Source organism: Colletes latitarsis, chromosome 6 (assembly GCF_051014445.1).
Source record: "Colletes latitarsis isolate SP2378_abdomen chromosome 6, iyColLati1, whole genome shotgun sequence".
Classification (NCBI taxonomy): Eukaryota; Metazoa; Arthropoda; class Insecta; order Hymenoptera; family Colletidae; genus Colletes; species Colletes latitarsis.
In genome coordinates this window covers 9082608-9107586 of record NC_135139.1, presented here as the reverse complement: position 1 = coordinate 9107586, position 24979 = coordinate 9082608, and the positions used below count along the sequence as shown (strand labels likewise).

The following is a 24979-nucleotide window of genomic DNA, read 5'->3' as shown; positions in this document are numbered from 1 at the left end:
AACAGAACATTTCTTTCATAATGTTTTACAGTTCTTTTACAAAAGTCACATTCGACTCTGGTCATCATAGTTTAGCAAGAAATACTTCAGAAGTTGAATGGGACCAAGCAACTTGTGACTAGCTTCGAACTTTACATTAGAGATCTCGATTTCACGTGCAAATGATACACAGGCTGTTGCCTTTGTCAAATACAACATGGCTCGTTCGTTGAACAGAACATTTATTTCATAATGTTTTACAGTTCTTTTACAAAAATCAAATTCGACCCTGATCATCATAGTTTAGCAAGAAATACTTCAGAAGTTGAATGGGACCAAGCAACTTGTGACTAGCTTCGAACTTTACATTAGAGATCTCGATTTCACGTGCAAATGATACACAGGCTGTTGCCTTTGTCAAATACAACATGGCTCGTTCATTGAACAGAACATTTATTTCATAATGTTTTACAGTTCTTTTACAAAAGTTAAATTCGAATCTGATCATCATAGTTTAGCAAGAAATACTTCAGAAGTTGAATGGGACCAAGCAACTTGTGACTAGCTTCGAACTGTACATTAGAGATCTCGATTTCACGTGTAAATGTTATGCAGGGTGTTGCTTTTGCCAAATACAATATAATTCCTTCATTGAACAGAACATTTCTTTCATAATATCTTATAGTTCATTTAGAAAAGTCGAACTTGATTCTGATCATTGTAATTTAGCACGAAATAATTCAGAAGTTGAAGACTGAGATAAAATAAGCAAGAATATAAAAGGTATCGAGGGATGAACGCTTACTGACATTAGAAATATTTTTATTAACAATTTTTAAAGCAGTCGTAGCATCATATTTCGTTTTCTCTTTAAGAGTTCTTCTGCAAAAGTCAAACGTGACTCTGACCATCACAATTTAGCACGAAACCAACAGTATACTAAAGACATGTTTGAGAAGTTGAAGACTAAGATGATATGAGCAAGAATATAAAAGGTATCGAGAAATTACAAATATTTTTATTAACGATTTCTGAAACATTCTATAGCATCACATTAAATAACTAGGTACCAATACATATGTAGAAGAAAGTTTAATTCCACGCATTTAATGTTTATCAGTTAAAGCGATACGAGGCTTGTAAATTAATAAATCGTTTCTGTTATTCGCGTTTACGGTATTTTGCTATAAGTGTTGCATTATCTAAAAATGTCCTCAACTCTCTGCAGCATGGATGAGCGTCTAGAAAATATCCATCCAAGTGGTTAGCAACAGTGACCACTTGTTTTACCATATTCATAGCGATTATCCAAACCAACTATTGTTTATTGTTTAAATTATTTGTTTTCCAGTTCTCCAATGCACGAAAAGTACTAAAATTCACGTACTGGAGAAAGCTAGCCGAGCAATCTCGTCTTTCTATTCCTATCTCTTGACTCGTTTCCGAATGGATTTTTATCTGATATTTGGGAACGGATTAGACGGAAAGATTTAAACTAATTTACAAGTGCAAACATTAAAATAAAATTATGCAGAATGTAAAATATTACTTCTTACGATTAGTATGCAAATAGAGTGAAACTCGAGTATCAGAACCGCCATATTGAGCTTGATCCCATCCCTAGTGGTAGACACTTAGCGGGCGATGAAGCAATAGTCGATATGAGGGAGTTATGGAAAATTAGAGGACTGTCTTGTGTCGATGATGTAATAGGTTAATGAGCCTGAGTGATCATCGTTGGCGATAGAGGAACTCAACTTCGTACGAATCGAAGTTCATTCTTCGGATGTTACGCGTATCGCGAATCAACGGAGACTGGTTCGAATGGACCCAACGATTATCCACAATTTGATTTTTGCCGAGTTAATACATCTTAATTCGCGATTTTTTAAACAATGTAACGGGAGTATGTTCCAATAAGGATGGTAGCGTATTGAGATATTTACGTAATATTCTTCACTTAAAGAGACGTTTGTCACAACATCAGCTCGCTCCTCAAACGGCAATTCAATCGTATCTTTATGACTGTTAATGTTACTTCAGGCTACAGTATCAATATCATTCACCGAATGCACCGTGCAGTCAACTGGCAGTGATAAACACAGTAATTGTATCAGCCGCGTGGCACTGAAAGGGACCAGTACTACTTGGCGCTGGTTGTTCATCGATTGACATCTTGTTACCGCTCCTTCGCTAACAATAAACTTTAATGGAACTATAAACTCCTCGAGTTGGCACAGCTTCAGTTTCGCCCTGGCAACCGTGTAATTTCATATTCCATTCGATCGAAATTGAAAATATACGTGGCAAGTTTTTTTATGTTTTGTGACAGCTTGAGCACACCTTAAACGCGAACAAAATTTTGTAAATATTTACTGAGATAAAAAAACACAATGTCACGCATCACCGTACCTCTAAAAATATTTCTTTTCGCAATATCCAAGAAGAATATTCAGTCAAAATGTATAAACTATGAAATGACTAATTGAATCTTCATTGTTACGATTACCATCCTCACTGTCGCATTTCCGTCGCTACTTGGTAATTGTTAGTATATTGTCTGTGTTCTGAGAAACGGGTGAAATTACGAACGACAAGAGAATATTCGTTTCTCTACGCTCGTGGAGACTGACAAAGCAGAAAAGAATTCTCGTCGAGAGAACGGGTTAACACAAAGCAGGTGGTACACGAAAATTAAATCGTCAATGGTACGAGAAATCTAAACGTCCGGTAATCTAACGATTCTAAAACACATATCAATTTTCCTACCCTCTGACCCTTTAAATTCTCTGTGTTTCTGACACGATAATACTGATATATTTATTTTTCTATATCGTACCATTGGACGTTTCAATCTCTCGTGATATAGTAATAGACGTGAGTCGATTTTACCCCGAAATAAAATGAAATTAACGTGTTCTTTCACCGGAGAGATAGGAGGAGAAGGGACCCGAAAGCCACCCCGGTGCTTGGTTACTATTTTTCATATTTCTTTTATTAATGAAAAAGGTTCTTCGATGGGTGTACTCACCGGTGGTGACCACGCTGGGAAGTACCCCAGTCGCGGTGACAGCGGAGGGCGTATCAGGGGCGACAGTGTCCGCGACCTGCGTCTGCGTCGGTCGCGGGTCATAGGTCGTCGTGCTGTCGACGTAATCGGCGCTAAGCTCGTAGTTCGTCATCGCCTGATGATTGTAATAACCCGATCCGCCAGTTCCGGGACCGGGAGAAGCGTATTCACTACCGCCATATGTGTACCTAAGCGAAGAAACCGAAACGAGGTTAGAAGTACGCAATCGATAACGAGTTTGATTCTCCGAGCGCAGTTTTTATGTTCTCAATTATTATTTCGAAAATTCTGTGGAAAATTGCATTTGTCGGCACGTACGAGGGAAGTGCAATTATAAAAATATAAAACAGTTGAATTTATCGCTTATTTTATGTTGTATCAATGAACATTGCACTGATATGGAAAACAACGAATATTAAAAATATTTAGTAACGTAGACTTCACTATGAAACATATTATATTTGAATGCAATGATTTTCATCGTAGCAGAGGAAAACACAAATCAGAAATGAAATTTATCAGTTTTTTAAAGGACATTAATATGTAAGTTATTGATGGTCGCTCAATACCTCAGAAAAGAAATATTAAAAATGATAAATCTAGTACATACGTGCACACGTTCTTTACAAGACTAATAAAATTTACAGCAGTCAGTCTATTTCAAACTAGTTTGCCGTTCATTTTCACGGAAAGGAATATAAAGCGCAGCGTAATATTTAACTGTGAAAATTATTATTTATGACTTGTGGCGAATAAGAATATGAAACTTTTATGTTCGCAACGTCGACGAATAAATCTTCGTTCTAGATTTCTCCCACAACCGAAAAGAATTTATCTTTTTCTCCTTGCTGAATTGCCTTCAATTGTTTATTATTTCGCCTTATACGCAGTTTTTTGCGTTAATTATCGAGGAAAAAAATAAACACACGCTAATTCTAGATTAGTTTTGAAAGTAGACCATAACACAATGGTAGAAATAATTATTTTAAAATTGTATGGAAATTTTTGTTCCATTGTATTTTGTATGTAGTGATTTTTCCTTTTGAATTTGTTTTTATAGTATTAGTACTTTCACAAAATTTATTCAAAATTAGATATTTTCAACCACAATATTGAATTAGAAATAGATTTAAGTATTTCTTACTATAACTAACAAGCAATCTCAATACCTAAAGAATTATTTAAATTTTGGTTCCTCATTAATATTGCAAAATTATAGGGTATATGTGTACTTTTATATACTTTCTGTTGTAATGTGACGTCACAAATTGTATTACATTTTTCAAAATAATTAAGGGTTCTCCTATTCGATTTCATCTCTAAAGCAGATACACAATACTTTTAAAGCACTGACAGTATCCCCAGTTCAGACATTTTTTTGTTTCTGACATCCCCCACAGTTGGTACATTCTCAAAAATTGTTCAAAAACGCATTAATTAGTATAATAATGAATATAAAAAATAGAAATGCGAGATCTGCTAATGTGTTGTATATAAATTCAGCCAAAAATGAGATTCGTTTGGAAAACATATATTTATAAACATTTTTTACCCTATAATTGTCAGTACTTAATAAGCAAATAGAATAATTTTATTTCCATTACTGACAATTTTGTTTTCTTTGATTATGCTACCTCTTTTATACCTTAATGTTCACGTAATTTAATTTATTTCAAATTCTTCTTGCTCTATACATATTTACAACCTGTTTGTTTTTGTCCTTTTTAATTCTTTCCAGCATAATGATTACACCAGGAGGAATGTTCACTCAGACACAGCGGTGGCCATTTGCTACAATGATTTGCACATTACGTTTGCAACACCTTGCAAGAATACTACATTTTTACGGTGGTAGACATAATTAGTCTGGTCTTTTGTTCAAATTCTAAAAATATAAACCTTTAAAAAAGGATCTTAAATCAACACAAATGTGGGTTCTACTGGAGAATATAAATAAATGTGTTTCATGTTTTTATTTCTTTTCACCCCCTCTCTTCAACCCCTGTGCATAAAGAGTTAAGTTATAAAAATAAACTGTAGGGTTGAGGTATAAATACAGGTTCTGTAAACGAAGCTTTTCTATGATTACCTTTATCAGTATTAGTCAATTATAAGAGAAATTAAACGTATATACTAATAAGGGTTGAACATATACGAAGAAAATAAAAATTAAAAAAAGGGTCAATTCACCGATAAAATATCTTTTCTTCCTACGGTAAAAGCAGAGATGTGCAAAATTATATTCTAATAATAGATAACCAATAATATTAACGTATATTTAGGTATACGTGACGTTTATGCGATCGAACAGTTAAACATGTGTCTAATCGATGTTGTTGATTACGTATGCCTAATTGTTTCCACCCACTAGAATAGTTGCCAGCCTCAATTACTGTACTCATTCAACAACGCCTAGGCTCTATGCGTGAGACACCTTTAGAAAATATACAAAACACTGAATATGTAATTATTTTTAAATACAGTAAAAGTAATCTCATATAAAATGTTTTAAAAATAATTACTTATGGACCGAAAGAAAGTGTGAATAGTATAGAACCTATTTCCATTTGTCATAGTGCATTCTAATTCTTGTTCATATTAGACACTATAAGAAAACTTCTTATCGGGAAACGTTAAGAAGTAGTTGCAATAGATGGCACATCAAATTATCTATAAAGTTGTGACTTGAAACATTTGAAAATTCTAATCTAAATTACAAATTTTAATATTTATTTTATACGTAACGTATAAACTCTTGTCTTTTATTGCTGGAAAGTTTCTAGATCAGAATTTTCTTCATCCATGGGATAGAACGTGCGGCAACGAATGAAGCATCGCGTCAAGAGTCGCAAAAAGACACAGTCGAACGTGTTAACGTTAAAAGATGGCGAATGTCGGGACGAACGAGGGTGGTTTCAATCACTTACCCGCCGTTGTAGGGGTGGTGTTGATCCGAACTGCTCGGGGTCTGATGTTCAAATACACTGCTATCGGGCGCCGTCTCAGAGGCCGCTCTCATTTGTGCCCTGTGGAACCTAACTTCATCCTCGACCTTCTCCCTCTGCTTCTTCGACATGCGTCCGAATTTAACGGCTGCAAAATAAATCGCATCGTTCAATGAAACGCTCGCCAATTATCGTCGTTTCGATGCACGTGTCGTCGAAATTTCTCTAATCTAATCGCGTTCGAGTAATCACGTTGCGACGAAACATTCATTTGATAATAGTCGTCGAGTGTCTTCTGCTCAATTAGACGCTCGCCCCTTGCCCCTAATTAATTATCTGCAATCGAAATTTCGCTAATCTGCAATTACCGAGGTATCCGATTAATTAACCGTGGTCAACGGCGTGGATTCCTTCGCGAAATATTATCTACCTACATGTTCACTGACTCCTAGTCTCGAGTTATACGGTTTGGTACTGCGCATACACGAGAAGTTGGCTAGCGAAAGGAATGCGGGTCTGATTGGTTCTCCACTCTAGTGTTTGGCGAGCCCACAGACGCTATTGGCCGAGACGACGATGTGTCGCGTGACAAAAGTGTCCCCTAGCCAACTTCTCGCGGACGCACGGTACAACTCCTGGCAGAAAGATACAATTTTACGAAAAACTGCCGTATTTTAGGATTTTAAAATGTTATTGTATATAATTAAAATCGATTCATTTATCTTCGAAGACAATAGGAAAATAAAAATGGAAAAAAATTTCAGATCAGTAAAAGTCTTGGAAATAAGTTTCCGATCGAAGGTGCTATTAATATTCTATAACATTGCCCCACATTTATTAAATTTGAAAAAAAGATATTTGAACAGGCAGAGCATTTTATGGCTTTATATCGTAAAAATCAAATTACTCTTATCCCAAAACAGAAATTTCTTTAAAATTGACATTCCCCTTTTTCCACCCGGTGGACTATTGCAATGTTTCCGTGTAGACAAAGATCGCCATATGCATCGTCGAATGAACCGATGGTTGTATCCGGGTCAAACGACGCGAGGGGAACGAGTATCGATCTGATAAACTTCGGGAGGAGCGAGTCTAATGAAGATCGAAGCACGAGCGTCCTCGTCTCTCGTTTTAAGTGGCTCGTCGACGCGCCAAAGAAATGTTCTGATTCGAAGAACGCGGAAGTTCTTTGCATCTCGGGCCTCGTCGTCGTTATCGCCACCGCTCGGATGCACCCACCCATCCCCGATTACGTCACTGCGCCGCGAACACACGCGCGCGCAATACACTACGTCACGCGAGGAGCGTTCAACAACCGCTAGAACCTGAATCGTTCGTCTTCCTTTTTCCCCGACGTGTTCTCCAGTTTCTCAAGTTCACTCGCGAGTTCAGACGCGACGCGCCTCCCTCGACGAAACTTCTGATTGTTCCAAAAAATCTCTCCCCCACTCCCCACACCCCAAGAACTTCGACTCCTCGCGATCGGAATAGTTCCGATCTGAATTTAATAATCAGAGCTCAGTGATTCTGACGATCAATTATTTCGACATTTTGGAACTTGGCTATTCCCCTTCAGTTTCTTAGAACTGGCGTCCAGTAATGATTTTTGAAATGAATATTAATGTTGGCATGTTCATCTTTCGTAGAGCAGAGAGAACATTCGGGGATTCAAGGAGGATCCCCCCCAAGTTGAGAGGGATAAAAATGTTCAATTTACGAATTACGTCTGGGTTAGGTCTAGGTAGTTTGGTCGGTTGCTATCCCCCGCCAGTTTCTTAGAACTGGCGTCCAGTAATGATTTTTAAAATGAATATTGATGTTGGTATGTTCATCTTTCGTAGAGCAGAGAGAACATTCAAGGAAGATGCCCCCAAGTTGGGAGAGATAGAAATGTTCAATTTACGAATCACATCCGGTGTTCATTTTAAGAATCATTACGGTATGCATATCTTTTTAAATCTGCCGTGAGATAACAATGTGTTGTACATTTCTATCTCATTCGCACTTTCTGAAGAAAAGGGACAAACGGGATTTCCAGGAAGATCTACCTCCCTTCAACTTTGACCAATTTTGCTTCCAAACGTCGGCCAATATCCGAGAAACTGTAATTTATTACCGTCAACGTACTTTCAGGACGCTTCGAAGGCAAATAACCGTCTGCTGCTTTGCTTTAGAAAGGTCTCTGTCTCTTGTTAACGCTAATGACCTACTGAGAGCTCTGCAAAGATTTGTTTTTTCGTACGTTTGTTTGCATACGTATTTGTTGGACACCCATTGATTTAGTCTATCATCCTTAGTCATAGGCATCGACATTTTCAACTAACACTTTTAATCGCTAAGAAACTTTGTACTAGCCCTTCTCCAATTCTTTTTACGAATCTTCCTAAGAGAAATGGTATAAATAGAACTAATTCGAAAGCTAAAACAAACTTTTTGGTACAATCTCACAACGTGTACTCAAATAAACCACTGTTAATATTTTATAAAGGGTTGAACTTAATTCCATAATCCAAAATCCATCTCGTCGAACTCCTGTTTGAAGAAACATTCAGCACGAGTTGTGAACGTCAACTTCAGTTGCCAATTGGATCATCTATAAGAAATCTATAGAAAAGGGAACACATTCAAAGAGTCTACTGTGGTGAGTGTTGTCTACGATTATTCTCATAATTTGACTAGATCTTCCTATATCTATTCCTTCCAAGATCCTGAAAGCCTCTTTTATACTCATATTTCCACTTTTTCAAATTTAACGATGTCCACAAAGTACTGACACTCATGACGCTCCGCAATTTTCATTAAAATTTTTAATTAAGTTGCTACCTGCTTCTTTTGAAGATGGCAGGTGTAAGTTACGTAATTTCATCAAGCAGGTTGGCGCTGTGTTTGAATTAGCTACATCATATCAATTACCACCATTATTATTATACGTAAAATTTAGAATCACGGAAATTTTGTAATTTAACTACGTGGAACGAAATTTTCGAATTATTAACTACGTTGTATCAAGATACAGAAGATATAATTGAAAGATATGGCCAACCTTTGAGGAAACATTCCTCGCGTCCAGGAGATCAAATTATCTTTGTTGGACTAACATTTCTTGTAGAAGCTCTATTTCTTACAATCTGCTTATGTTATATTTGTACCAAGGGTGGCCATTTTGAACATTTCTTGTTAGATACATACATGTCTCGGAAGACTGTAGACTCTTTATTCTTACGTATGCTTTCACACATTTCTTAACATGCAATACAATAATACCTTGGTTCTCGCATTAATTTGTGTTAGGTATACAATAGAACCTCGATTATTGCATTGTGTCGACATTGGAGGGAATAGTGGTTGAGCAACAAGTAAGGTTGGTGACACTATGCACGAACCATAAGTAGCGGGGATACACCGTGCGAGGCTACTTCTCGTTACCTTGGTTATTGCAGAAATTTTCAGCCCTGATTTTCTGCAATAATCGAGGTTGCATTGTGCTTGCGCCAGAATCTCCCCTGCCATTTACGTTTCTTCAGTTCGAGCAACCGTCGACTCGAATGGCCGGCAGCTGTGTAATTAAAAACTCATTCGACCTATTCCGGAGAACAAAGTCTTGCCCAATCTCTCCACATGAAATCCGACGGTCCCAATTTGATTGCAAGAAGAGAGGCAGTACCGTATCTATTTCTGAAGGTTCCAGTAACCAAGAACAGCAATCTCGATTAATACTTTCTTGAATTATTTATGGTTTTTGAACATTCCACAGTGTTTCCAAAGTAACTTCATAGAGAAAGATTTTTTAATCTATGGTTCTACATATTTTTAATTTTAGGCGTAAGAAACAGTTATTACGAAAATATAAATTGCAATTGAACATCGACACAAGTGTACTTCAATTAACAATTGTAATCCTTTACTATTTTCTTTGGGTTTATTTTTAATTTACTTAAAAATTGATTAGTTATTGAACAGTACAAATCCAAAATTAGTCGTTTCCAAATCATCTCAAAACGAAATGCAAAGTGCATGGAACTACAATTTACTACTTACAAATTTATTTTATTGAATAATTTCTACTAAAATTATGTTTAAAATAAGTTCGTCTCTAACACAAGAAAGTATTCAATAAAAACTTCATTTTTCAACCTACCAGTTTCAATACTGATGTTCCAATTGACCTTATAGGTCATTGAACTCTAAATTCACATGTAGACGATAATCCTTTCCTGAAATATAAGACTCGGGCTTAGAGAAAAGGAATCCATGAACGACCCGAATAGCTTAAGGATCTACAAGCTATTCGTAGATCCTTGAGTTATTCGGGTCGTTCATGGATTCCTTTTCAAATCCCGGTCCAGTAATCCTATTGGATAACACTGTAGAAACAACCTTTGCATAGTTTCATCTTGAATCATTCGACTCTCGATCAAATTACTATATAGACGACAGCCATTTTTCAAAGATCAGTTTTAGAATCGGCTTAAGAAAGAAGAATCTATCGACGATCTAGAGAATTAAAAAATCTGGATTTAAATCTCAATTCAACAATTCCATTAGTCTTTTCGATACAACTTTTTAGCGTCAATGTATCATAAAACTATTTTGGGCATAGCTCTAATTATTTTCATTTTCCCAATTCTCAAATTTCTCAAAAAGTAAAGAAAGGTCATCAAAAGGAAATATTATATGTCCTCAAATATTTTTATCCTTGAGATGCTTGTATTTAAATTTTGTAAATCCTTTACTTTAAATTTTCATAGAGTTTCTCGAAGACGAAAACGTTGCATTTCGAAAGGTTTATGACTGGGTCAAGGACCTGAGTAGTTCCTCGACATAAACGATGGATCCTCATGATTAAAGTAGGCTAGCGACTTGCAATCACATAGTTATCGAGTGTTCCATGACACTGTTTACAAAAGGTAAGAGTACAGGAGGATAGGTGGTTCCCGACGTCGTACTGCTAAAGAGTGGAGACTTTCTTCTAAAAGAATTTAGCCACGAAGTGAGGAATGCAAGGATGCCTTTTACTAAAGAGAACCGTGAGAAACATCCCGACGTTTACCCTAGAACCTTCGAAACACAGCGTTTTCTTCTCGGGCAAATCAATGTTTTCTAACAAAATTATATATTTGACTACTATTATAATCGAAAGACTATTTTTTCGGACTGCTTGGTAATTAATAACGACGATAACATAGCACAAACTGGAGTAACATTTGGTAGTAGTTCAAACATGGCGGTGGCTCTATTATGATATGGCGCTGCTTTAGTAATAACCACGCGAAAAATTTATCTATTATCGGAAGAAAATTGATTATAATTAAATAGATAGAGTTGTTAAAGGATAATTTGTTTTCACCATAGAAAAAATAGGGTGTTTGTCTTCCAACATGACAACGGCCCAAAGCATACTGAGAAAATTGTTGAAAATTGCAAGGGATAAAACAAAAGGGCTCCTTCAAAGAAATGTCCTCTCGTCGCAACGTGGACGCGATTCGATGCAATTTCGTGATATCGTTCCCGTTGCAGACCAGCAAATCAATTTTTCAACGAATGTTGAGTTAATGTCAACGAAAGCTTCCTAGTCACTTTGATTTTTAATATTTTTTCGTCACACAAAATATCAATTAACATTAAGATTTTTAAAAGAGTAATATACAGGGTGTTCGGCCACCCCTGAGAAAAGTTTTAATGGGAGATTCTAGAGGCCAAAATAAGACGAAAATGAAGAATACTAATTTGTTGATTGAGGCTTCGTTAAAAAGTTATAGAAACATTTTCACACAGTATATTTTCGGTAAAGAATTTTTTTCTCAAAAGTACGTAGGATTTTAGGGGTATGTGTACTTACCAAAAGTGATTGAAATTGACCCCCGCAAACGAAAATAATTTTTTCAAAATGATTTGAAATTTTTCAATTTTTAGGGTTACAGACAGTTATGGTCAGACATTATATTTTCGGTAATGAATTTTTTTCTTGAAAATGCATAGGATTTCGGGGGTATGTATATTCACCAAAAATGATTGTAATTGATCCCTGCAACCGAAAATAATTTTTTTAAAATGATTCGAAATTTTTTTCTTTCGCCAAAAAATTTAGGCAGCTACGCCCTGGCGATTTTTCTTAAAAGTTCGTTTTTGATTTTTAGTAATTTTGTTTGACGTCCGACAGAAAAGTTGTCTAATACTTTTTTGTAGGTATCCATGAACTCTAGTTCCCCCAAAAGTTTCATTGAAATATATTCACTATTATAGGAGTTATGGCTGTTTGAAAATTCAACCACTTTTATGGGGTTTTTCTAACTTTACGGGGCCAAGGAACAACTTTTCAAATATTTTTATAATTGCTACATATTCTCCACTAAAATGCGCGTCGTTTGCCTTTTTGAACATTAGAATCGTCCAATCCGTTCAGAAGTTATGATGTTTTAAAGATTTGCATGCAATTTCAAGGAAGCATTTCTGGCCTGAAATTATATTTTCGGTAAGAAATTTTTTTCTCGAAAATGGTTAGGATTTCGAAGGTATGTCTATTCACCAAAAATGATTGTATTTAACCCCCCTGGCTAAAAATAATTTTTTTAGAATGATTTGAAATTTTTTAATTTCGCCGGAAAATTTCTGCATTTAGCAATTTTTTTCTCGAAACTGCGTAGGAATTTGAGGGTATGTATATTCACCAAAAATTATTGTAATTGACCCCCGCAACCAAAAATAATTTTTTCAAAATGATGTGAAATTTTTTAATTTAAATATTTAATAACTTTTTAACGAAACCTCAATGAAGAATTTGATATTCTTGATTTTCGTCTTATTTTGGCCTCTAGAACCTCCCATTAAAATTCTTCCCAGGAGTGACTGAACACCCTATATAGATTCATATATCGTATGAAACATATATTTTATATAATATTCACAATATGGTTTTGGCTTTGACACGTGTTTATTTTGTAACAAGTAACATTAACATCTAACATGGATATAACATACATACACATACAATAAGAATATTCCACAAAGTACGAATACGATTTACAAACAATAGTGAATCCGTGTAATCAGAGATCTCGCAATTAGTCACACGGATAATATCTAACATAATGGCCCAATAAATATATTCCCGTTACCAAAGTTCATGGTACTTAAATTCGTTACGAATTCACTTCGATAAATAGTTAAAAATACTAAACGTCAACTTAAATACCGCGAGCGTAATTCGACAAGGAGTCCCGGTCCGCGGTCCCGTTGCGAGGGGGGTGTGTGTCGAGCGTCGCGAGATAGAGATAGACGGAGAGAACGATGAGCAAAGGAGTGGCGGGAAAAAGGGAGAGACACGCGCGACGTCAGCTGCCAGCTGAACCGCTATCAGGATCGCGCGGAGGGAAACGGGAGGAAGAGAGAGAAGCCCCGGCCGGACGAAGAGGTAGAAGCGGAGGGTGATCGACCCAGAGTGACGTACGCGCGACGGAGAGAGCAGAGGATCTTGAAGAACCGACGGAGAGAGAGGGATGACATAATGGGAGGGAAACGGAGCGCGAGCGAGACGACAACAGGAAGAGTATGCGCGCGCCACCACCGGTAGCACACGATGCACTTTCTGGCGAACCGTGTGCGAGCGAGAAGCGCCGAGACGACCGACTGGCTCCTTATCAACGGGCGCAAATACATACTGCCGGACGCCAGGTCGTGAGAAGTAACACGTTTATCGAGGCAACGGATCGCCACGGGGAAGATCCGCTCGCCGGGCGGCGACTATGCACGATTCTTTTCGGGGCGATCGGTTTTCGAGGAATTCGGGGACACCGACGCCGCCGGCGGGGCCCTGCCTCCTCGTCGACGTCGGGATCGAACGAAACCCGGGCGTCAATGACCTCACGGAGCAAGCTTCCTCCGCGAGCTGTTGAGACACTCGGATTTTTAGAGAGTATTTTTATATTTGCGCGGGGGTGGCCAGCTGCGTGGGAATGTTGACTTTCGGATCGGAGAGCTCGACTCCGATCGGGGGGGACCAAGGGCTGCCGGGTCGTTCCCGGTTGTTTCAGGACCGAGTCGAAGTGAATTTTATTCACGATCAACGAATACGAACTTTCGATTCGTAAACTTCGGTGAATTATAGAAAGAAGAATGGATTATAGAAACTTGTCTTCGGAGGATCGCGTCGAGAACAGCTTCAACTGTCTGAGAGAAACGTAATTGTATAATCAAAAGTAGAATGATCTATAAAAACAGTCGGTTGTTTCAAGATCTAGTCGAGTAAATTTTATTCATGATCAACGAATACGAACTTTCGATTCGTAAACTTCGGCGAGTTATAGAAAGAAGAATGGACTATAGAAACATTCTTGTCTTCGGAGGATCGCGTCGAGAATAGCTTCAACTGTCTGAGAGAAATGTAATTGTATAGTCAAAAGCAGAATGATCTAAAAAAACAGTCGGTTGTTTCAAGATCTAGTCGAGTGAATTTTATTCACGATCAACGAATACGAACTTTCGATTCGTAAACTTCGGCGAGTTATAGAAAGAAGAATGGACTATAGAAACATTCTTGTCTTCGGAGGATCGCGTCGAGAATAGCTTCAACTGTCTGAGAGAAATGTAATTGTATAGTCAAAAGCAGAATGATCTAAAAAAACAGTCGGTTGTTTCAAGATCTAGTCGAGTGAATTTTATTCATGATCAACGAATACGAACTTTCGATTCGTAAACTTCGGTGAATTATAGAAAGAAGAATGGATTATAGAAACTTGTCCTCGGAGGATCGCGTCGAGAACAGCTTCAACTGTCTGAGAGAAACGTAATTGTATAATCAAAAGTAGAATGATCTAAAAAAACAGTCGATTGTTTCAGGATCGAGTCGAGTGAATTTCATTCACGATCAACGAATACGAACTTTCGATTCGTAAACTTCGGTGAATTATAGAAAGAAGAATGGATTATAGAAACTTGTCCTCGGAGGATCGCGTCGAGAATAGTTTCAACTGTCTGAGAGAAATGTAATTGTATAGTCAAAAGCAGAATGATCTAAAAAACAACCGCAGGGAACCTGTCGCTAATGATCTTGCAGGCGATGCGTACCTTTGCAATTGTTAAATTTAGATAAGTAATATTTTTTAACCGTGTATATTCTGAAAAATTTATCAATAGGAATGTACAGGCTGTTCCCCATTTTTCCTTACACACTTCAGCAGTGTGTTCTACGAGTAAAACTAAGATTAAAATGTTATATAACAAAAAGTCCATAAATGCTTTGTTAAGAAGTTATAACAAATGTATGAACTGTGAAACTCGGTTCAGATTCAGAATATTAAAATAAGAAAAAAAATTTATAATAAAATAAAATCAATCTTTTGTAAGCATTCGATATCGTGAGTTTCTTTGCAAGTTACTGAACATAAACTTGAACAATAGTTCAAAATTTTATGACAAGAAGTCATCATCGAAGAAAGAATACTTTAGCATCCAAGGTAAATGATAGAAATTAAACTCTGATAAAGAAATGTTTAAGTTATCCATATAATTCTACGATAAAAATATTTTTTCGTGCCTCGATTAGCAGTTGCTCTCTTTAAACAAAATTTTAGTAAATTTGTTTGTTTAGTAAATAAAAAAACATCAAATTTCTGATTCATCGAATTTTTTGTTATGTACAATAATAGTTTAGTCTTATTTTTACTTGTAGAATACACTATGAAGCGTGTACGGAAAAATGCGAAACACCCTGTATAATGCAACGACTACGGTTTTAAATGATATTTATTAGAAACTCACAATTTGTTATCATGTAACTGAAAATCTAAACAAATCTAAACAAAAGTATTCGTACTTATACCGGTTCTGTTCATTTAAAATCATGATATTTACAAATTTGCAATGTCCACAACAGTTTCAAAGTTCACAGTATGCTCGACATTAGTACGTGATATTACATTAACATTTAATATTGTAAAATGAGTCGTAAAGACAGCGAAGCGTCCATAGCCGAAAGGAAATTAATTATTAGGTTAAGCATAACGAAGGAAAATCATATTGAAAAATTTCAAATTTAACGAATACAAACAAATCTACTGAAACTGTGATGAATAAATCACTTATAGAAGCTTTAAGGAAACTAAAACTCGGGAAGAGAGAGCTATTGAAAGTTTGGCGATACTTCCAACACTCGCCTGCAGAGGGCTACGCTTTCTCATAAGTACTCGACCGACCATTCAATATCCCGGCGTCTAAGGCAGTCTAAACACTCTCTTTAATTATAATTTAATTATAATTATGTTATACTTAGCATAAGTTAAACAAGTACGAATATTTTTTATAACATCAAATCAATTTGTAGAGATTTTATGGTGCTAGCGAAACGAAAAAAATGTTTATTTGATTAAAAACTTTTCAACATGAGGTATGATGAAAAAATATCGTACACAAAAGTTTTTTCTTTTCTGTAATCTGTAAATAACAGTATAACTGACCACTCTAACTAACAGATTCCAAATGGAACGACAAAAAAAGATTTGGAGACACGTGCTTTTAAAATCCGTAAAAGGGATTTCGAATCGTGTTTATTTTATAAAGGCTCTACAAAACCTCTCCTTTCACCTAAATACAAATTCTATTGAAAAATTGAACGTAACTACCCTTTCCGTCGAGATCAAAGCGGGCGTTGTGGATGAATCGATAGCCGATATCGTTCGTTTCTCACGCACTCGTGAAATGATTCAGTGTCAATGATCCCAGAAAGAAGTCGGATTGCGTTACCATTGCGACACGCTCTACTCCGATCAAAGAAAATAGTGACTTCGCAGTGAATAAAAGCAATCGTACAGTATTAAAATAAACATTCCCAATTTCTTTATTTTGCAAATCGTAGAAACTCTAATTTACATACATGGAACTGCTAAAATTCAAATTAAAAATCCTTTGGATATTTATTATATCCAAATTCTGTTTTTGAACAGCAATTTTTTGATACCAAATAAAGCGGATCATCGAGGAACTTGCGCGATTAGAGTATTTCGAAAGCTTGGAGAGTTGATCGAACGATTCTATTTCCTACCCGACGTTCTGTTCTTATCATCGAACGTTGCAATTTCTGTTACACGAACTACTCGGAATTACTTAGTCGAACTTTCCTTGGTAGTGTGACCCAATTCAACGAAAGAGATTCGATATTCTTGGCCGTTAAATTAGCGAAATGCACGGCCGTGCCCGTCCACGAAATTCGTTTTCGCGTATCGTAAACAATCGCAGTTTCCATTCAGGCCCGACCGCAACGTCCTGCTTTTCGGCTGCTGCTTATCAAACGTGGCTTTTTATCTGACGGCAGAAACCTGGAAACCGGGCGAGTGTTCATTAAAAAAGTTTACGAGCGCTCGCAAGAACGTACGAACGGAACAGAGACTCCAGAAAGCTCGATTCTACGTACGTAGACGTCTCTGAACGTAGGACAGACACTCCAATGACGTTTCTTCTTGCAACTACGAAGAGTACGAATGAAATACTTCGACGAAAGTTATTCAAATCGAATCGGTTGCACGACACAAAAGAAGAGGTAACGAGCTGTGTTTAACAGTCTGATCTCTAACGTAGACTCGTTGAATAAATTCTTTCCAATTTTGACAAATGGATTTCTTCCGACTGTGTCTCGTCTTAAACGATATTCCCTATCTGTATAGACTATTCAAGTTATGATGCGATAAGCGAATCCGCGCTGCAAAGAAATCTCTGCACAAATTAAATAAATTGTTCGTCGACTTCGCGTGTCGTCCAACATATTCGTTGAGTTTGTCATTTGCGAATTACGATTTATTTCGATATTATTTCACGAGGACAGCCTTTAATATATGTTCGTGTATTTTATTTTGGAAATTGAATGATTTCTTAAACATTTCTTTTTGTGTAATTGACTACTTGTGTAGTGGCTATTATTCAATATTTATATCGATGAATATTGTTTATTTTACACACTCTTAGATATGTTAATAGTATGTTAGCTAACATCACTTTTTTTGCAAATTTCATTTGTAATTATTTTGCAAGATTGTAACATTATTCTAATGATTTCTTAAACATTTCTTTTTATGTAATTGACAACTTGTGTAGTGGCTATTATTCAATATTTATATCGATGAATATTGTTTATTTTACACACTCTTAGATATGTTAATAGTATGCTAGCTCACATCACTTTTTTGCAAATTTCTTTTATAATTATTTTGCAAGATTGTAACATTATTCTATCTCAAATACACTTTTACTTTTTGATTATACAACTTCATATTTGCAATAATTTTTGCAAGCTTAGCTTTCATTACCTCCATCCTTTTTAATAAAATTTATAATGTAAACAATACAATCTGACACAGACATCATAATTTAAAAAATTAAAGATGTTCTGATTTGTTTCTAATTGGCAATGTATTATTTTGTAAGATACATATTAAACATTAAGAAAAAGATCGAATCATGTAGTGCAAGCAGATACAATTTGTATAAAAAAATAAAGCAGTAACCGTAATTCAAATATTTATATCTGTTTACTCCAGCACACCAAACATCCTGTTTGAATAAACCAGATATAAAGCGATAACTTCGTTCTCATACTTTTCCGACACTCTTTCCTCATATTTTTATAACATTTCACTCAAAGTTTTCAAAGATTTTAGCAAAATAATTGCAACTATGCTATAATAAAAAAATGATTGAAAATGTACTAAACAAATCCCAAGGGATGTCTCATTTAATTCTATAAAATTGTTTCAGATTTATATTGTGCATTGCTTTAGTAAACAACGTAAAAAGTGTTTAAATTAAAAAATGTAAAACTATTTAATAAATACAGTCTTTTAGAAAATCGTTTCAATATATATTTAACAAATAATAATTTAATTTCACGTGACGAGGATCTACGAAGTGATGCATCGCAACAAGAACCTTCAAATGACCTTTACTGTTTTTCATACTCAAAGTCGTTCAAAGTCGTTCAAAGTCGTCATGTTTTCATACATTATTCTATTTATCTCTGTTTTGAAAAACATTGATGACCTTGAAAAAAATTGCTCATAGTAATATTTGCTTCATTCGATCAAATAATATTTTCTTATCGTCAAAAACAATGGAGATATTTAAGGTGCTCGAATACCGAATTCTTTGTACTTAAGATCGCTTGAAGGTCATATTATCATAAATTATTGGATTGTTCTTGACCTCCACAATTACGCCACAGTGATAAAAAATATGTAGTACCTTAAAAAGAAAAAAATATCGATGACTTTGAAATCTTGAAAAATTGTTTGTATACCATAATATTTGTCCCTTTGAATCGAACAAGATTAATTTAATTAGAAGTAAATTATTCTGTTTCAGGCACCCCATCCTTTATACGCGTGACTTCTCAGTCATAAACGCTGCGTTATTCTTGACCACATGTGTCATTCGCGAGTTACGAACTCTGTGTTATCCTAACCTCCATGTCCTACTAAACCTCGACCTATCCTATCACCCTCTCTCTACTTCCAACATCCCTAAAAACCCAATGTATTTTCTCAGCTCGTTTGCTTCTAATCCAAAACGCTGTCGGTCTGTTTCACTACTAGGGAAGTTCCAAATGTGGCCCTTACAGATTTCAATGAAATTTGACAAATCCATACAAAACGTAAGGCAGTACTGTATATGAAAGGCCAATGTAAACGAAATGTAGCTATCTATTTCTCCAACTCACGAGGAAAGAGTTGTGAAAAAGATAATAACAATCGAAAAAGAAGACCATAAAAAAGAGAAAGAATTGAATAAATTAAAAAGAAGTGGAAGAAAAGTTATTATATAACCTACAGATCTTTTCTTTATTTCTTGAGAATCGAATTCAACGTTACATTGTATTGATCATATGAAAACAATTTAATTTATGATTCTGCTATATCCTGGCTTTTAGCTATATACTCGATCTAATGAATCGAGCTGAAAAGACGACTATCGGGGCAACACAGAGGCGTGACTAACCCACTAGGGCCAATCGTACACGCATTCCTCCCAGTCGTCATCTTTTCAGCTCTGCACACTAGATATAAACAAATGTAATAATAATAGTACTAAATTTTGAGGGACACCGTATAATATTAATTATCTTCTTTTCAACATAGAAACAGAAAGGTAAATAATATGTAAACCAAAATGTTACTTAAATTGGTAAACAAACTATTTGTTGTTTATAGTTTGTTCCATTTTAAGTATGAAGAGCTAATTTCTAAAAGATTCCGTAATTTTCAATTTCAGATTTCAACTTAATAGAACATCATTGAGACGAATTAACACGTTCACTGCCAAATCAAAACCATACAATATTATGCAAGACTAAAATTTTGATTTTAAATCATTGTAAACTACATAACCTAAAATTTGTTTCACTATTTATTTTTGTAACCTTGCTAAAATTTATGTTTCATGATACAAATTTATTTCCATCAACATTTCAACTTTAGACATAATTATTTTAGTTCCATAGTGAAAAAGTCTTCCCAAATTGTTAATGTTGTTATCGTTACGTTGTAAAATCAAAAATATTTATCGTATAAACATCGTAAGGTGTTGGTTCCAGAGTGTGAATAAATAAATCTTATTATATATACAGGGTGCTCCGCATTTTTCTGTAAACACTTCAGCAGTGTGTTCTACAAGTAAAACTAAGACTAAACTGTTACATAACAAAAAATCCATAAATGTTAAGAAGTTATGTCAAAAATATGAAATGTGATGCTTTTTGTTTACTAAACAAACTTTACTAAAATTTTGTTTGAAGAGAGCAACCGCTAGTTGAAACACGAAAAAATATTTCGAGAATCTATATAATATTTATATAATCGAGAAAAATTTTTTGCGCGAGGCCATAACTTTGATTTTAGACAATTGGGAGCTGTATAACCTAAAATTTCGAGAAACGAGCTGGAATGGTTACACGTGAATGTCGTTAACGCGTTTAAGACAGTCCGTGGTTGGGTCCGATAAGGTGTAGCGACGTGGTAAGAGGTCTAACTGCATCGTGTGGAGAGAGACAGAGCGAGTCGTGCGGAGGTGTCGAGACGCAGACGGGGGTTCGGGTCGAGAGGAGAACTGGAGAGCCTCCGATAAAGGGTCGTGCACCCCGAGAGGCACGCGTGCCCGCCGCTCTATCCCCGTGTATCTGATTTGCTGCGCCTGAACCACGGACGAGCGCGTTCCGCCGCTGCGAATCGAATGTTTACGAGTGACGTGGTCGCCGCGATGCGTCGATCGTAAATCATCCAAATTGATCAATCGAAACGAAGCGAGCGAAATGATCGCCGTTCCGCGCGACGCGCAACGTGACGTATCGTAAAAGTCATTTTCGACGTCACAGAACCTCCTAATTTCGGTTGCAAGTCATTGAAAAAGTCTTGGAAAACGATAAGAAATATTCAAATTGATCTTACCAAGCCTAATGGTCACCATGCTCGAAGTTGTAAATCGCAAGATTTTTTACGTTCTACGTCGCGTATTTCTTCGTATGTATTTTAAGATGTTATCGAAAAATATTTCATTGTTTTATGACAAATGTGTTTTTTAATGTCTTGTATCAGCATGCTTTAATTAGATGTTCAATGAGTTCCCTTAGTACGGCCTGTTCTAAAAATGTACTTCCGGGAAGCCCCGGTGGCCGATTGGCACCATATTTAGAGGTAGAGAGGGAGCAAGGGTTGTAGATTCTAATTACTAAATTTTAGCTTCGGGTATTTAATAGTTTCTGAGATTTTCGCAAAAACTTTTGTTCCCCGCAATTGAATTCTATCTATACGTATATGTCGTTAATAGCGTACATATATCGACTGTTGAATAGCTCATGACGCATAGCGATATCGAGCCTCAGTTTCTATAGAGTGTCCCACTTAAAATTTACCCATTTTCCTTTCAAGCTGCATTACCTTTTAATTTCGGCGACCAAAAATGATTAAGTTACACTATCAGATACACTGCATTTACGGTAACTTTTAATAGTGACATCTCACTTCCCGATCCCTGGATAAATTATTCTATAAGGTGTTCCTCAGAAAATGGATTTTTACATGAAATTTTTATTTTGTTAATACTATTCTAATCCAACCTAAATATGTATACAAAATGAGAAATAGGCTAACTTAATATCTCAGAAATTATTAAATTCCCGAAACTACAATTTTTTATTTGTATACTACAACCTATTTTACTTCTTGTATTGATAACTTGGTCTTTTCTTTGCAGGATAAGAGTAACCATGTATTTTTCATAGATGAATTTTAATATATGAACATGTAATTGTCTACAGAAATATACAAAATAATGGATAGTTTTATGTATAATGTAACATTCTTATAAAAATTAATGAAAATTAATGTCATCACTGACATCTACGAAGAAGTCACTAAAAGTACACCTGTAGTATTCGAACCAATTTTTTTTAATATCATCTTATTTATCAAGTGTCAGATTAAGTTCTAATGCACGTTTTGAGCGTTTTTAGACAAAATGGAAGGTAAAAAAAGGCAAACTATAGAAGAACGATAACTTATAATATTTCACTATAATCAAAAGGTTTTCCAAAAAAAAATTCAGTATTTAAATTTATTATAATATTCTAATCTAATCTCTGAATTATGAATTGCATAATTTACAAGATATTCAGATGAGCATGTTAGGTGCTTTATCTTGTGTATTATGATCCAAAGAAATTAATTTATTGTTATATAAATGTATTCAACATTTACGAATAATGAGGCTATCAGAGTTCCTAATTCATCCTTTTAGATAGTTTTCGAAATCGATTGGAATCCATGAAATTTGTGTTTCACAATAACCTATTATGTAAGGAATATACGTACACAAGCCGAATCTGCAATACCGTACGATTTCGAAAGAATGACAATTTGTTTATGTTCGAGTATCCAGCGCCTGGGAAACTTTCCTTTCATTCCGCCGAGGAAGTACTTTTAAAACACTCACGGAGGCCACGCTTTTCGAAAGCAGGCAGTATTATGGTTGGCAATCCGATCATCCGCAAGATTTATTACTTTTAAAGTCACTACCAGCGAATGAATGACTAATAAACAGTGCTTAATTACTATCCAAATAATTTCTGCCTTTACAATATTTCAAACTTAAGGATTTCAAGGCGTATATAAGATATAATTAATAACCAGAAAAATAATTTTTCTTTTTAAAAACAAAATTTTATTGGAATAATAGGCAACCAATAAATCAAACGTATAATAATTTATTTGTGACGTTTATTTGGTCGGAAAATGAAATTTCAATCTATTCGTTATGAAGTATTTAATTCTATAATTGTAATTTTTATCTAGATAAGAAGTTTGCCCATCTCTGGATAGAGGTAATTAAAACGCATGATAATGCTCGAAACAAAGAATTTCTTTTTCATATCGACACTCGTGAGTTGTTGCAATGTCAGTAGAGTCTATTAGCGTGACGGTCGTAGCGATAATCGTCCGTTTTTTACTCATCTTTTTATCTAAATCTTCTGACCAACTCTAGAGAACAAAGAGACGGATCGCTTTAAAAAAATTATTATATTTCGTTCTGGTCTTGCCATTGAACTTTTAGAGAAGGTGGAAAAATGTAGCAAATCTTTAAACGTGCCTACTAATTGGTATCCAGCTTCAATCTTCTATCACAGAACAAAAGAGTCCATCAGCAGATTCAAGTCAATCAAATAAAGTACGTTTCTTTATATAAATTAATAGGATTTTTAAAGAGTAAATAGATTAAATATTTTCATTCAATTCTCTGAGAAACCTAACATTTTACGAGTTATAGAAATCGCTGATTTTGTCGAAAGTGAATCACAGTGGCCACTAAGTATTATAATTAATCGATCTCAAAGATGGAGAAAACAAAATTTTTTCATACGTGATAAGCAATATTTTTAAAAGAAAAAGCAGAAGTATTGCGTTCATTTTAGATCAGGAGGTGGACAAAAGATGCAACAAAAATTTTAGTTTTCAAGGATTCCAGAAATTAACCTCTAAGAATTATAAATACAATAGAAATAGAAATATTGAAATTTGGATGATTGTTCAACATTTGTGAATGAATAAAGAAATTCTTCTCGTCTTGTTCTGACTGTGACTTTTTAATTACTTTCGTAAAATGGACTGTAAATAACAATTATTACTTTCCTTTAGAGCGTTTCGTGTATTATTAAAAAAATAAAAAATTGATATTTCTTTTGCAAAAAAAGTTTGTAATTGAACATACAAGTAATTATATTTTTCTCACATATTTCAAAGAACAAAGTTACGTTTGTAATTTCGTGGAAATTTCGACTTTGTTTTACATCCCTTTCGGGAACATTTATATTATACAAATTATTTGGCTCAATTTTCTTTCAATATAATTACCTTATTAATTAATTATTTTAACTAGTTCAAATTGAAAATTGCAATTAGTAAATTACGAATATTAAAACAAATGGAAAATTGTTGCGTATGGAAGGTCATAAACAAACCCAGTTCCATCTATCAAATCTCATCTTCAAAAAATATTATTAATTGTACTCACAGAACAAAAGAGAAATGTATTTTCAATGTAAATGACTTTTTACAGAATTGTATGGGTGATGCTACGAACGATAACCAAATTCTGAAATTGCACAACTTGTCGAACGCTGCGATAATTTCGCGCGGCAGCAGTATTGCACCTGTACTTTATGTTTGATAAACGATATACGCGTTGAAACGTATTTGGCCGTTCAGCGATTGGTTTGAAAGATTATCTGACGATTTCAGTCTCGAAATATAAGCGTCGAAGCGGAAATTCTTTTTTTTTCTTGCAGCCAAGCGTACCCCTCGATAAGAAATGTCGATGGGTCGTTACGTCTGTTAGAAAAACATCGTACGACAGGTCGATATAACTGTCGATGCACCTTGTCGTGTAAACTCGCCGTGCAATAAATTGTCAGATCCATAATCCCTAGACCAGACACGTCAGACACTTGACTCTTCTA

The 24979-nt window shown here is 35.3% G+C and overlaps 1 protein-coding gene across 8 annotated transcripts in view; it reads right to left on the bottom strand.

The window, feature by feature from the left end:
- Positions 1–24979, bottom strand: part of Hr3 (nuclear hormone receptor 3 ROR-beta) — a 315339-nt gene that overhangs the window by 14067 nt on the left and 276293 nt on the right. For all 8 annotated transcript variants that reach the window (XM_076767480.1, XM_076767472.1, XM_076767475.1 and 5 more), the window contains 2 exons: positions 5977–6142; positions 3011–3237 (listed from right to left, as the gene is read on the bottom strand). In XM_076767480.1, coding sequence (XP_076623595.1) covers positions 3011–3237; positions 5977–6142 — 393 coding nt within the window. The remainder of the gene's footprint in view (positions 1–3010; positions 3238–5976; positions 6143–24979) is intronic.